Raw genomic sequence first — 15,249 nt, forward strand, 5'->3', positions numbered from 1 at the left:
CTCAGCCCAGTCCCGGCACTGATTCCCGGACACCCTCAGCCCAGTCCCAGCACTGATTCCTAAACAACCTCAGCCCAGTCCCAGCACTGATTCCCGGACACCCTCAGCCCAGTCCCGGCACTGATTCCCGGACACCCTCAGCCCAGTCCCAGCACTGATTCCCGGACACCCTCAGCCCAGTCCCAGCACTGATTCCTAAACAACCTCAGCCCAGTCCCAGCACTGATTCCCGGACACCCTCAGCCCAGTCCCGGCACTGATTCCCGGACACCCTCAGCCCAGTCCCAGCACTGATTCCCGGACACCCTCAGCCCAGTCCCAGCACTGATTCCTAAACAACCTCAGCCCAGTCCCAGCACTGATTCCTAAACAACCTCAGCCCAGTCCCAGCACTGATTCCTGGACACCCTCACCCCAGTCCAGTCGGTGATTCCTGGACACCCTCAGCCCAGTCCCGGCACTGATTCCTAAACAACCTCAGCCCAGTCCCAGCACTGATTCCCGGACAACCTCAGCCCAGTCCCAGCACTGATTCCTAAACAACCTCAGCCCAGTCCCAGCACTGATTGCTAAACAACCTCAGCCCAGTCCCAGCACTGATTCCTGGACACCCTCAGCCCAGTCCCGGCACTGATTCCTGGACGCCCTCAGCCCAGTCCCAGCACTGATTCACTCACAGATGTGCATGTGCCAGTAATTTAATTGCCGGAAAAAACTCAACACTCTTAAAAGAAGACGACAAAATCCCTCTGTCAACATGCAGTATCCACCGTATCCAGCACGTAATAAACATTTCTAAAATAGGGATCCTTCAAGGAAGAAAATCATTATAAAGGGGTGTAAATGTTCCAATATTGATTACGTTGACAACCAGTAACCTGATTTAAAGTGGTTTTAAAATAATTTTCTTCATCTCAATAGATAATAAACCTGATTTTTTTACACAATTTTGAAAAGAGGAAGAAGGCTCTATTAATCACTGTACAGTATACACAGTAATTATGAGAATAATCCATTTTTCTGGTGAGCAAGGCCCCATGGCAGCCCTGCCCAGCCTCAGGCAGAGACTCTGGTAAGTTGTTTGACGTCCTTCCAGCTGCATTTCAACCACCAGTGCCGCTCGACTCAGATTAAAAGGTGAAAGATGCTTTAGGAAAAGTACAAGAATCATGCATAGTTTAAATCATATCTGTGGTTTTTCACTAACACTATAAATTACAGCCTTCCTGCTGTAAGACAAAATCAAATCAGAACAAGATGCCAGCTCCCTCCACGGTGGAGGAACACCGCGCAGCGGGTGAGGGCTGTCCTGGGTTCTCCTGTCCTGAAGGTGGAGGAACACCGCACAGCGGGTGAGGGCTGTCCTGGGTTCTCCTGTCCTGAAGGTGGAGGAACACTGCGCAGTGGGTGAGGGCTGTTCCGGGTTCTCGTGTCCTGAAGGTGGAGGAACACTGCGCAGTGGGTGAGGGCTGTCCCGGGTTCTCGTGTCCTGAAGGTGGAGGAACACTGCGCAGTGGGTGAGGGCTGTCCCGGGTTCTCGTGTCCTGAAGGTGGAGGAACACTGCGCAGTGGGTGAGGGCTGTCCCGGGTTCTCGTGTCCTGAAGGTGGAGGAACACTGCGCAGTGGGTGAGGGCTGTCCCGGGTTCTCGTGTCCTGAAGGTGGAGGAACACTGCGCAGTGGGTGAGGGCTGTCCCGGGTTCTCGTGTCGTGTCCTGAAGGTGGAGGAACACTGCGCAGTGGGTGAGGGCTGTCCCGGGTTCTCGTGCTCCTGTCCTGAAGGTGGAGGAACACTGCGCAGTGGGTGAGGGCTGTCCCGGGTTCTCGTGCTCCTGTCCTGAAGGTGGAGGAACACTGCGCAGTGGGTGAGGGCTGTCCCGGGTTCTCGTGCTCCTGTCCTGAAGGTGGAGGAACACTGCGCAGTGGGTGAGGGCTGTCCCGGGTTCTCCTGTCCTGAAGGTGGAGGAACACTGTGCAGTGGGTGATGGCTGTCCCGGGTTCTCGTGTCCTGAAGGTGGAGGAACACTGCGCAGTGGGTGAGGGTCGTCCTGGGTTCTCGTGTCCTGAAGGTGGAGGAACACTGCGCAGTAGGTGAGGGCTGTCCTGGGTTCTCGTGCTCCTGTCCTGAAGGTGGAGGAACACTGCGCAGTGGGTGAGGGCTGTCCCGGGTTCTCGTGTCGTGTCCTGAAGGTGGAGGAACACTGCGCAGTGGGTGAGGGCTGTCCCGGGTTCTCGTGTCCTGTCCTGAAGGTGGAGGAACACTGCGCAGTGGGTGAGGGCTGTCCCGGGTTCTCGTGTCCTGTCCTGAAGGTGGAGGAACGCTGCGCAGTGGGTGAGGGCTGTCCCAGGTTCTCGTGCTCCTGTCCTGAAGGTGGAGGAACACTGCGCAGTGGGTGAGGGCTGTCCGGGTTCTCCTGTCCTGAAGGTGGAGGAACACTGCGCAGTGGGTGAGGGCTGTCCTGGGTTCTCGTGCTCCTGTCCTGAAGGTGGAGGAACACTGCGCAGTGGGTGAGGGCTGTCCCGGGTTCTCCTGTCCTGAAGGTGGAGGAACACTGTGCAGTGGGTGACGGCTGTCCCGGGTTCTCGTGTCCTGAAGGTGGAGGAACACTGCGCAGTGGGTGAGGGCTGTCCCGGGTTCTCGTGTCGTGTCCTGAAGGTGGAGGAACACTGCGCAGTGGGTGACGGCTGTCCCGGGTTCTCGTGTCCTGAAGGTGGAGGAGCACTGCGCAGTGGGTGAGGGCTGTCCCGGGTTCTCGTGTCCTGAAGGTGGAGGAACACTGCGCAGTGGGTGAGGGCTGTCCCGGGTTCTCGTGTCGTGTCCTGAAGGTGGAGGAGCACTGCGCAGTGGGTGAGGGCTGTCCCGGGTTCTCGTGTCCTGAAGGTGGAGGAACACTGCGCAGTGGGTGAGGGCTGTCCCGGGTTCTCGTGTCGTGTCCTGAAGGTGGAGGAACACTGCGCAGTGGGTGAGGGTCATCCTGGGTTCTCCTGTCCTGAAGGTGGAGGAACACTGCGCAGTGGGTGAGGGCTGTCCGGGTTCTCGTGTCCTGAAGGTGGAGGAACACTGCGCAGTGGGTGAGGGCTGTCCCGGGTTCTCCTGTCCTGAAGGTGGAGGAACACTGTGCAGTGGGTGACGGCTGTCCCGGGTTCTCGTGTCCTGAAGGTGGAGGAACACTGCGCAGTGGGTGAGGGCTGTCCCGGGTTCTCGTGTCGTGTCCTGAAGGTGGAGGAACACTGCGCAGTGGGTGAGGGCTGTCCCGGGTTCTCGTGTCCTGTCCTGAAGGTGGAGGAACACTGCGCAGTGGGTGAGGGCTGTCCCAGGTTCTCGTGCTCCTGTCCTGAAGGTGGAGGAACACTGCGCAGTGGGTGAGGGCTGTCCGGGTTCTCGTGTCCTGAAGGTGGAGGAACACTGCGCAGTGGGTGAGGGCTGTCCCGGGTTCTCGTGCTCCTGTCCTGAAGGTGGAGGAACACTGCGCAGTGGGTGAGGGCTGTCCCGGGTTCTCGTGTCGTGTCCTGAAGGTGGAGGAACACTGCGCAGTGGGTGAGGGCTGTCCCGGGTTCTCCTGTCCTGAAGGTGGAGGAACACTGTGCAGTGGGTGACGGCTGTCCCGGGTTCTCGTGTCCTGAAGGTGGAGGAACACTGCGCAGTGGGTGAGGGCTGTCCCGGGTTCTCGTGTCGTGTCCTGAAGGTGGAGGAGCACTGCGCAGTGGGTGAGGGCTGTCCCGGGTTCTCGTGTCGTGTCCTGAAGGTGGAGGAGCACTGCGCAGTGGGTGAGGGCTGTCCCGGGTTCTCGTGTCCTGAAGGTGGAGGAACACTGCGCAGTGGGTGAGGGCTGTCCCGGGTTCTCGTGTCGTGTCCTGAAGGTGGAGGAACACTGCGCAGTGGGTGAGGGTCATCCTGGGTTCTCGTGTCCTGAAGGTGGAGGAACACTGCGCAGCGGGTGAGGGCTGTCCTGGGTTCTCGTGCTCCTGTCCTGAAGGTGGAGGAACACTGCGCAGTGGGTGAGGGCTGTCCCGGGTTCTCGTGTCGTGTCCTGAAGGTGGAGGAACACTGCGCAGTGGGTGAGGGCTGTCCCGGGTTCTCGTGTCCTGAAGGTGGAGGAACACTGCGCAGTGGGTGAGGGCTGTCCCGGGTTCTCGTGCTCCTGTCCTGAAGGTGGAGGAACACTGCGCAGTGGGTGAGGGCTGTCCCGGGTTCTCGTGCTCCTGTCCTGAAGACTTCTCCATAAGGCTAATTCCCGTCGCGGCTGTGGATTCCCAGCTGTGACTGGGGGCCCTGCCCAGAGGCTGCTTTGGAAGCATGTTAGGTGAAATTTCAAATCCAGTCATGCAAATGCATGGCATACCTCCACTTACCACCTTTGTGTCTACTCCTATTTATATTGCTAAATGGAATCTGAAGGTGTTCGAAAGAAACCATGTTGATGACTTAGGTGGAATCTGCTGTCAGATCTACAATTTAGAAAAATTAGTTTCAGTCATCCTGTCAATGGTATCATCCAGAATTAGTTATTTCTCTTTTGGAAACAAGCACGGCAATGGTTTGGGGAGGCCAGATGTGCTGTTTAAAGACAGGATCCCGACAGACCTGGCAAAGCAGCTGGCCTCAGACAAAGGGGAATTCGCTTTTCGTTGGAAGTTGGTTTGTTCTGGTTTCATTCAGCAGTGCTGCTAGCAGCAAAGCCAGCAGACCCTTGGAGGAACAAGAATGCGTTTTTCCCTTTGAGATCTGAGAAGCTGTACGTGTAATTAAGCCGACACATTTTGAGGACATTTTTTTTCTGCCTAATCGTCTTCAAGACAATGTAAGCAGGAAGGAATGGTTGTTGTCACCTGCTGTCCTGCAGAACTGTAACATACGGCAGCTGCAGAAGCTGGGGCCGTGGCCCGAGCGTGCACCCCTGCCTCTCTCTCCTGCACTGTCGTGGGACCAGGTCTTGATGGAAGCCAGCAAGTTCCCTGATTGGACACAATGGTAGAAAAGTTAGATTTGGTATAATTAAGACTGTAGTAAATTTTCTTTAGATTGGTGTGATCTTTTCTGCCTAGTCATGGTTTGGAATGAGCAAATCCTTACTTCCAGCTAAAGTCATGTTTTCGCATAAATAATCCAGCTCAGGACTGATTGTGGTTAACATCAGTCTCTCACACTTCTTGTTGAGGGCCTTCAGCACCGTAAAAATCCCGAGGACCCTTGTTTTGAGTGTGAAAGAACTGGGCGTGGTGTATTGTGGTTCTCCTCCTAGTTGTTTTCAGTTCCTTGGGAAAGCACGAGAGCTGCTGCCCCGGGAAGGGCATCTGGGCAGGTTGGGGTCCGTCTCTGAGGGCCTGACAGCTCCCCCATCCAGCCCTTTGTTTTGCAGGATAAGGTTCCAGTCCTCGGATTAAAATTTTGCTGTTTGATTTCATGATAGAAATTACCTTAGGCCTAAATACAGAGTTATCTTCAAATACTTGCATATTTATTTATTTATTTATTTCAAGGTATTTTGTTCTTAGTTTGGCAGAAAAATCTGCCGACGGTACTTGGCAGCCGATTTAATGAACATGTGGAACTCCACTTTGTAATTGTCCACAGTGCTCACATTTCAAAACCTGAAACAAATTTAAGGTAGAGGTTTTTCTCAGGACCCTGCTCTGCAAACTCCACGTGCCGCTGAATTCACAAATGGTTTCTCCTGCCGCAGGGTGAGGGCTGAGAGCAGATGTAGATGTGGAAGCAAGAGCCGGAGCCCAGGGTGGCTGCACAGGCAGGGGTGGGAGGAGTGTAGGTGCAGTTTCTGAGTTCTGTGTGCACGTGTGTGCCCACAGGGAGACCGAGGTGCCGCCTGCAGCTTGTGTGTGTGTGTGTGTGTGTGTGTGTGTGTGCACGCGCGCTCGTGTGTGTGCCCACAGGGAGACCGAGGTGCCGCCTGCAGCTTGTGTGTGTGTGTGTGTGTGTGTGTGTGTGTGCGCGCGCTCATGTGTGTGCCCACAGGGAGACCGAGGTGCCACCTGCAGCTTGTGTGTGTGCGTGCACATGTGTGTGGTGAGAGACGAGGTGCAGGGCGCAGTTCTCATGTGTGCACGTGTGTGCCCACAGGGAGACTGAGGTGCCGCCTGCAGCTTCTGTGTGTGTGTGCGCGCGCATGTGTGTGCCCACGGGGAGACCGAGGTCCTGTGTGCAGCTTCTGTGTGTGTGCACGTGTGTGCCCACAGGGAGACCGAGGTGCCGCCTGCAGCTTGTGTGTGTGTGTGTGCACATGTGTGTGGTGAGAGACGAGGTGCAGGGCACAGTTCTCGTGTGTACGTGTGTGCGCACGCGCAGGTGTGGAGGTACTGGATGTTACCCATGTGTGGAGACTCGTGCAGGATGCAGTTCTTACCCGATTCTCTTCCTGCCACGGTTTGCTCAGTGCAGACGTGGGAAGAGGCTGGAATGTGCGGCTTCAAGGGCCGCCCGCTGGGACGTGCCGATGCAGACCCACCTCTCTGGGGCTTTAGGGTTAGCTCCAGGTCCTGCCCATCTCTGCCCGCTGGAGGAGGGTGCCAGTCCTGCCGAGGCAGCGCACGTACCCATCAGGCACAGTCCCTGGGGCTCACTGGACAGGGCCTACTTGATGTTTGCTGTCAGGGACCCTGGCCCCAGAGACCCCATGCTTGGCCCCTCTGGGGTCCACTGCTGTCCTGTGCTCTGGGCCCCATCCTGGGCACCCAGGCCCTGGCTCCACCCTGTCCTGCCATTGTAAGTTCCACAACATTGCCCCTGAGGCCTCCAGCGAGCCTGGACAGCCCTGGCCTTCCCAGGAGGAAGGAGGGGCTGCCAAGCCTGAAGGTTCACCTGGGAGAGTCTTGGGTGCTCCCTTCCCCATCTCCTCACACAGCGAGACCTTCTCACCCTTGGGCCCTGCTCAGATGCCCGTTCTTCTGGGAAACTGGCCTGGACGCTGGGCGCTGCTGAGGACTCACCTTGGGATCCCACCTGCCCATCCCTGCCCTGGGTCTGGCCTCACCCTGGACTGTGAGTCCCTGGAGGGCAGGGTTGCCCTGGGCAGGGGCTTGGTGGGCGTGTGTCAGTGAGGAGGGGAACTGAGCCAAGGCTTGCCCCGCACTTGCCCTGGTTTGGCCAGGAGCTCTGGATGGACCTCGGTGGGGCTCAGCAGAGGGCAGCTTGCATCACCACCTGGCACAGTAGCTCCCAATCCAGTGATCCGGGTGGGGCTGGGGCATCAGCCTGGGTTCGGGTGTGCCAGGTGTGTATACCTGGGGTTCGGGGAGACAGGAATTGGAGTGTGGTGGAGTGGAGCAGCACCTTTCCATTACCGTAACCACATGGGCTCAGGGAATTAGGAGAAGAGGCCTCGAAACAGAGGCTCCCAGCTTGACCCCAGACGCTGGAGCACTCGGCCATCCCCTGCCGCCAGGGCCTGCGTCTCCAGTGGGCTTCCCGCGTGGATTGGGTTGGATATGGGAATCGGAAAACCATTTCAGCGGAGTAAGACATTTGCTGGGTGAAGCTTTTCACCAGGACCTGGGAATCTTCATAAATCTACTCAGGTGATAAAGTCAGTACGTTAGGAACCGGGGATGACGTAGCTTTTGGTGATTGCTGAACTCTTCAAAGAATGTAGAACAGAAACCCAGGGAGGCAAGGCGTGCTCCGTTCCTTCCCCCTTGCCATCCTTCGTATCCTTCCTAGCACCCTCTTGTACCAACTTTGGGCCAACGGAACCTTTAGTCTTAGAAGCATCTTCAGCATCCCCAGCGGAGATGGTGTATACAGACCAGGTGCAGATGGCTGGGTGTAGACAGACCGACCTGCACACCAAGCCTGTTTGAGACGAGGCTTCCTAGACAGGTTTTGATTCAATGATGATTTCTGAGTCTGCACAGACAGGAAACCAGAGATGGGCACGGGTACCTGGGCCGGATGCCAGGAGCCATCACTGGGTCCTGATGGGCCTGAGCTGCTGTGACCAGGTAGCAGCCCAGAGCGAGCCTCCTGGGGGGTGTGTGTTTCACACCTGGCCTTCTCACTCACCACCCTGCTGTGCTGAGAAAGTGGCCATTGATGGGAACTGGAGCAGAGCAGGGGCAGTGTGGATGCCCCCACTGTCCCTGGGGCCCTGCTTGAAGGAGCCATGGATGTCTGCTGCTCATGGATGTCCTGCTTTTTGCAGGCAGATCAGGAGGTCAGGAGTTTGAGACCAGCCTGGCCAACATGGTGAAACCCCATCTCTACCAAAAATACCAAAATCAGCTGGGCACGGTTAGTGGAGGTACACACCTGTAGTCCCAGCTACTCGAAAGGCTGAGGCAGGAGAATCACTTGAACCCGGGAGGCGGAGGTTGCATGCAGTGAACCGAGATCACACCACTGCACTCCAGCCCGGGCGACAGAGCGAGACTTTGTCTCCAAAAAAAAAAAAAAAAAAAAATATATATATATATATATATATATATATCCGGCCAGAGGCAAAGGCCACAGCAGTGAATTAGAAGTACCTGCCATGCCCCTCCAGGTACCACACCCTGGGCTGCAGCATCATGAGCATCACTGTGTGTTGGTGCCAGAGGCACATGCTAAACCACAGGTGACACAGAAGCTGGGGCTGGGCCGGGCTGTGTCCGCTTTGGGCATGGAGCTGCGAGCCAGGGAATGCAGAGAGGGTGAGAAACAAGCATCTTGACTTTAAAATATCACCCTCGTTTCAATAAAATTTTAAACTTCATTGGAAAAATAAATCCTTTATTGAAGAGTGAAGCTTTAAGATGGGTTTTCAGACACCCTCTTCCATTCCTGCTCCACCACCACCGCCCCATTGGCCAAGTGATTACATAGAATTCAGGGCAAAGCTCAGCAAAGTGCCAAGGGACTGGCGGGCACTGGAACTGCACCTGCAACACACATGCACACACCGGCCGCTCTGCAACACACACGCAAACATCCGCACAATCTGCAACACACGTGCACACATCCGCACCGTCTGTGCCTCAGTGAGGCTCATGATCTTGTAAACTGGAAGGCCCTCGGGTTTGAAGTCAGCACACGTTTGTACATTTGGCAGAAACAAGAATCCTGAGTTCTACAAACACAAGAAATTGGGCTGAGCTGAGCTAGTGGGCGTGTGCTTGCAGGTCCCCTGCCCTGTCTGCTCCCTCTCCTGGCCCCGAGGCCTGGACACAGCTGGCAGGAGTTCCTCTGTCCACACACACCGCGCCTGGCCAGGCTCACACTCCTTCAGAGTCCTGCACACACACTGCAGCTCCCTCATCACAAGCAGCCATCTGCTGGCGGCACTCCCAAAGGCGGTCCCCAGAATCAGGGTGCTGCACACACCAGGCCAGGAGACGGTGCACACCCTGCCCTCGAGGGACACAGGACTCATGAGCAGTTGAAGGCTGCTATGAATAGACCTGGTTCGTGGCTCACTTGGCTTACTCAGTGCCTCAAGCTACCCGACTCTCGGTCTGCAGGCAGCTTCCCTGGGGCAGCTCTGGCCCAGGCCCTGAGTGGCCCCAGTGGGAGCCGTTCTGAGGAGGGGGTGCAGGTGGGACCTGCTGAATGGAGCATGGGGCCTGCCCCAGTCATCGTGGAATCAGGCAGAGGCAGGGCCAGGGCTTGGCAGCGAAGTGCACCGGCCGTCTCCTTCCTCACGTTAGGCAGTTCAGACGGTGGCCCTGGACGGAACTCTGGGCTGCTGACCACATCTGGACTTGAGGGTGGGGGAGGAATGGGCCTGGATTTGGGGATCAGAGAAGTAGGAGGACGCCTCTCCCGGGACGGCCCAGGGCTGGCATTTCAGCTCCTGCGGAACAGGCCATTCAAGACGCCTGTCCTAGATCATGTTCCTCTTCCTTCCTGCCCATCTCTCATGTGTCAGTTGAGCATTTGCCCCACATCCCGAAGCACAGCCGTCCCGGTGCCCGGTGGGTGATTCTGTCCCCGGCCTGAGACAGGCCCACTCATTCTCATGGACTGTGTGTTTGCTGTGTGGCTCAGGTGTGATCTGCGTTTTTGGAAATTAGATCACATCAGCATTTCTGCACAAACTCAGACTGTATTTAGATCATTCCTGTCAACAAGTAAGTGGCCCTGTCGGGTCGGTGGGAACGAGCCAGTGCGCACGGGGAAGGGAGCTGACCCGGGGGGTGACGGGGCCGGCAGGGGCCTCTGCTGGTGGGATGCAGGACTCAGGACCCCAGCCCTGACCTTCCCCGACCCACGCAGTTTCCAGAAGCTGAGCTTGCTGCAGGCACCTCCAGTCGCAGGCCCGGCCGACAAGACAGACCCTTCTCCCACTGCAGGCCAGAGGAGTCCCTGTTTTATTTTCAGTTTCCTTAGGACATTATCTGTGTGATTAGCTATTCAGCGGCATCTCTGATGTAACTGTTGTGCCATTAAAAACTGATTTCACAATTTTTAACTTCTTTGGCTTTCACTGCCTGGCAGATCTTTTCCACACACGTGAGCCTTGTGGCATTTCCTCAGGGACTGTTACCTCCAAAAACAGCACTACAAATTTTTAAACAAGAATCGTTGTCTCTTCATAAAAGCATGTTGCACGAAAATGCCAAGAGGAAATCAGTGGCCAATGATACTGTTTTTAGGGTGCCAAATGGGCACAATTCAGCAACCTTGAGGAAGGCACCCTGAGAGTTTCGCCATCAGTACTGTTTAAATGACAACAAAGTCATCAACACAATTAAAATGTATTTGCTGTGGATGAGCTTGTTTTCTGAGAACAAAGTGGCGCGTGGGCCAGCTCTGTCCTCCCCATGGGTGGTTGTCCCCTCCTCCCTGTACAAACCCAGGAGAGCCGGGAGGAGCAGCTCCCGCAGGACTCACAGGCCCACCCCAGAGACCCTATGCTGTTCAGGTGCAGGGGATGAAACTTACCCCAAATCCAGGCTTGGTTGTGCCTCAGTGTGATAGGAATGGCAGCCCATATTTACAGAGGTGGTATATAGAGCCCCCGCCCCAGGACAGGGCCATGGGTCTGCCTAATACGCCTGCCTCTCTGCCGTGGGACAGCACAGGGACAACCACCAGGAGCTCGCCCTGCACCATGGATTCGCTTGCACCTTTTGTCTTTCTCAGTTAACTCACATCATGCCAGACACAGGGCATGGGACTTCAGTGTGGATCCTTCAATGCCAGCCTTGGACCGTCGTGTGCACCTGTCTTGAGTTCTGTCCCTAAAGTTTGTGAATTCTCTCTTTCGTTTCAGGATCTGGAATCTCTTGATGCCTATATCCAGAGGACGCTCTCTGCCTTGTACCCACCTTTTGAAGCCACGGCAGCCACGGTGCTCTGGCAGCTGTTCAGCGTGGCCGAGAGGTGCCACGGTGGGGACGGGCTGCACTGCCTCACCAGCTTCCTCCTCCCAGCCAAGAGGGCCCTGCAGCACCTGCAGCAGGAAGCCTGTGTGAGTACCTCCCCTGTAGCTCTGAGACGGCGGGCAACCTGGAGGAACCTGCTCTTCCCCTGGGATTGGGCCCATCAGGGCACTGGCTCAGTCCTTTCCTCTGGCTTCTGGCTCCTCCCACCGTTATCCCAAATGAAGGGTCAAACAAGGCTACATGTCCCAGAAACAAGGCTGCATGTCCCAGAAACAAGGGTTTCTCAGGCTTTCCAGGAGTGTGGAGTCATCTTTGTCCCCCACCCCCAATAAACTTGCACTGCACTCTTTGAAGGAAGGAAACAAGTCATTCTCCAGAGCCGGCACCTCAGAGCTAAGTTACTGCGGCAGTCACTGTGCAGGCCCACCCGGAAGGGATAGTAGTGAGCATTTCAGAGCTAAGTCACTGTGCGGGCCCACCTGGAAGGGATAGTAGTGAACACCTCAGAGCTAAGTTACTGCGGCAGTCACTGTGCAGGCCCACCCGGAAGGGATAGTAGTGAGCACTTCAGAGCTAAGTCACTGTGCGGGCCCACCTGGAAGGGATTGTGGTCTCAGTTCCAGACCAGCAAAGTAAGGAGATACCATGCTAACGCCAGACACACAAAGGTTTTGGTTTCCCAGCGTGTATACAAGTTATGTTTACACTATAGTCTAAGTGTGCAATAGCATTAGGTCTAAAAACAGCATACATAACTTAATTTTAAAATAGTGATTAAAAAATGCCAATGTTGATGGCTGCTGGCCGATCACGGCCGTGGCAGCTTCTTAAAATGAGACCACAGTGAAGTTTTCCACGTTGACTCTTCCTTTTACGAACAATTGCTCCAGCAGGAAATACTGTTTGACAGCATTTTACCCACCATAGAACTTCTTTCAGAATTGGAGTCGATCCTCTCACACCCTTCTGTTTATCAACTAAGTTTATGGAATACTCTAAATTCTTTGTTGTCACTTCAGCGGTGTTCACAGTGTCATCTTTTTTTTTTTGAGATGGAGTCTTGCTCTGTCACCCAGGCTGGAGTACAGTGGTGCAGTCTCAGCTCACTGCAACCTCCACCTCCCGGGTTCAAGCGATTCTCCTGCCTCAGCCTCCTGAGCAGCTGGGATTACAGGCGCCCGCCACCACGCCCAGCTAATTTTTGTGTTTTTAGTAGAGACGAGTTTCGCTATGTTAGCCAAGCTGGTGTTAAACTCCTGACCTCAGGTGATCCACCCGCCCGGGCCTCCGAACAGATTCCATCTTAATCAACCATGTTCTTTGCTCATTCATAAGAAGCAATTCCTCATGCGTTCAAGTTTTATCCTGAGATTGCAGCAGTTCAGTTGCATCTTCAGGCTCCACTTCTAATCCGAGTTCTCTTTCTGTTTTCCCCACATCTGCAGTTGCTTCCTCTATGGGAGGCTTGAACCCCTCAATGTCATCCATGAGGGTTGGAATCAACCTCTTCTAAACTCCCCTTCATGTTGATATTTTGGCCTCCTCTCATGAATCTTAAATGTTCATAGTAGCATCCAGAATGGTGAATCCTTTCCAGAGGTGTACAGTGTGCTCTGCCCAGATCCATCAGCGGAATCACTCTCTATGGCAGCTATAGTCTTACAAAATGTATTTCTTAAATAATAAGACTTGAAAGTCAAAATTACTCTTGAGCCTTAGGCGGCAGAATGGACGTTGTGTTACCACACATGGAAACAACATTTATCTGCTTGTACACTTCGTCAGAGCTCTTGGGTGACCACAGGTATTGTTGGTGAGCAGTAATATTTTGAAAGGAATCTTTTTTTCTGAGTAGTGGGTCTCAACAGTGGGCTTAAAGTATCGAGTAAACCATGCTGTGAACAGACGTGCTGTGAACAGACGTGCTGTCATCCAGGCTTTCTTGTTCTGTCCATAGAGCAAGGCTGAGTAGACTGAGCACGATTCTTAGGGGCCCAGGATGTTCAGAATGGTCCATAAGCATCAGCATACAAGAATAAATAAAGATATTTATCCTCGAGGCCAGGATAAAACTGTAGTGATCGCCAGGCTGTGGGTGTTGCAGCGAGCTGCTGGAAGGCGCCTGACTAGGTTCTAAAAAGCACGGCCTTTGTTAACCAGCACCACTTAGCACTCCACCGAAAGTGAATTAGGGCATTGTTTTGAAGCTACCACTGGGCCACTTGGTTTATTAGACTCCTTGAATGTCTTTTGGTTAGAATGACAGGGCTAGGAGAGGGGCCAGGCACAACCTAGATTTGCTTCCTTGTGTGAGGTGGTCTGTTCAGAAGACGTTTTCCTTTGTGAGGACGTATCTTTTGCACATTTCAAGGATGTCGACTGATGTGGGGAAGAAACAGAGGTGCCTGCCGGGAGGCTGGATGACAGCACAGGGAGCCTCGCTGCTTTCCTTGGGTCTGAAAATGCCTGGCTGCTTTCAAAGGCATGCCTGTTTCACCTGCTTTCCGGGAAGTTGCTTTTTGCTCTCATTTTAATCAAAACCATCCTTCTCCCCACCTACTGAATCGCTTGTCTTCTGGAAAAGTCATGTAAATTATGGTACTTTAATATGGATGCGTATGTATTAGTATTTAATAAGCACAACACAAAACTTAGAGACAGTCTGCTTGACATTTATATTACTTTTTGCTTTGGAATGATAAAAATTAAGTTTGTTCATTTCTATAACAGGAGAAAAATGCATTTACCTTGACTACTGTGAATATATGAATACAAACATATTTTAGTTAATATAAATTCAATTCTGTTTTTATTCATTTATCCACTATTGTCAAAATATGTGGTTGGGAAATCATTATTAATAATATTAATATTGAGATAAATGGTCATATGAAGCTAAGACTTCAGTGATTACTGTTGCCTGTCTCCCAACCCTCAGTCAATAAATGACATGCTTAATCACTTATCAAGTTATTTGCCACTTTGTTTCATCACAGTTTGGGACAAAAATGTGTCTGGAGAAGTTTAGAGAAAAGGGCTGGGCATGGCGGCTCATGCCTGTAATCCCAGCACTTTGGGAGGCCAAGGCAGGTGGATCATCTGAGGTCAGGAGTTCAAGACCAGCCTGGCCAACATGGCGAAACCCCATCTCTACTAAAAACACAAAAGTTAGCTGGGCATGGTGGTGGGCGCCTGCAGTCCCAGCTGCTCAGGAGGCTGAGGCAGGAGAATCGCTTGAACCCAACAGACAGAGGTTGCAGAGAGCCGAGATTGTGCCACTGCACTCCAGCCTGGGCAACAGAGTGAGACTCTATCTCAAAAAGAAAAAAAAATAGTTTAGGGAAAAGTAATCAGAAAAATATAGAAATAGGATGTTTCCATAAAAGAGAGACAGAAGTGATCTGGGAATTAGAATAAAAAAATGAAATCAATCAAATAGAAATCGGAAAAGGGGGAGGGAGTAAACAGAATAAAGCCATGAACAGTGAAAAGCACAATGTCTCTGACACAGGTCCAAGAAATAATAGAGCAGCAAAATTCAGAGGATTACTGGGGTAGCAATGTTCATAACAAACGAATATCATAAAAGGCAAAGTGCATCGCTGGGTCTAAAGAAGATCTTTCAATAATAATACTAGTGACAAAAAGCCAGGAAGACCTCAGCTGTGAGCCCCGAACAACATAGTCTGAAAATGTGTGAAATATAAATGGACAGAATTGCAAGGAGAAATCCAGAATTACCGTAGGAGATTTCACCTCTCTCCAAAGCAGACGGGGCAAGCAGACCACGCACTACTTGGAATATATGTTAAACACACTAACTCTCTTCCACTAAGGGGCATACGTAGAGTGCTGAGCCCCACAGCTTTAGGATCCATATCCTTCCCAAGTACACATGGAACACTTTCCAAAGTTAACCAAAATCTGATAA

General features: G+C 53.3%; 1 protein-coding gene across 10 annotated transcripts in view; it reads left to right on the top strand.

Annotated features, from left to right (window-relative positions):
• The window catches only part of PLEKHG4B (pleckstrin homology and RhoGEF domain containing G4B), a 93,809-nt gene that overhangs the window by 9,690 nt on the left and 68,870 nt on the right, over positions 1–15,249 (top strand). For all 10 annotated transcript variants that reach the window (XR_012413537.1, XM_045393443.2, XM_065546026.1 and 7 more), the window contains exon 2: positions 11,207–11,404. Coding sequence is in view for 9 of the 10 variants with exons in the window: in XM_045393443.2 (XP_045249378.2) it covers positions 11,207–11,404 (198 nt within the window). In the remaining variant the exon portion in view is untranslated. The remainder of the gene's footprint in view (positions 1–11,206; positions 11,405–15,249) is intronic.

This window comes from Macaca fascicularis, chromosome 6, assembly GCF_037993035.2.
Source record: "Macaca fascicularis isolate 582-1 chromosome 6, T2T-MFA8v1.1".
NCBI classification, from domain to species: Eukaryota; Metazoa; Chordata; class Mammalia; order Primates; family Cercopithecidae; genus Macaca; species Macaca fascicularis.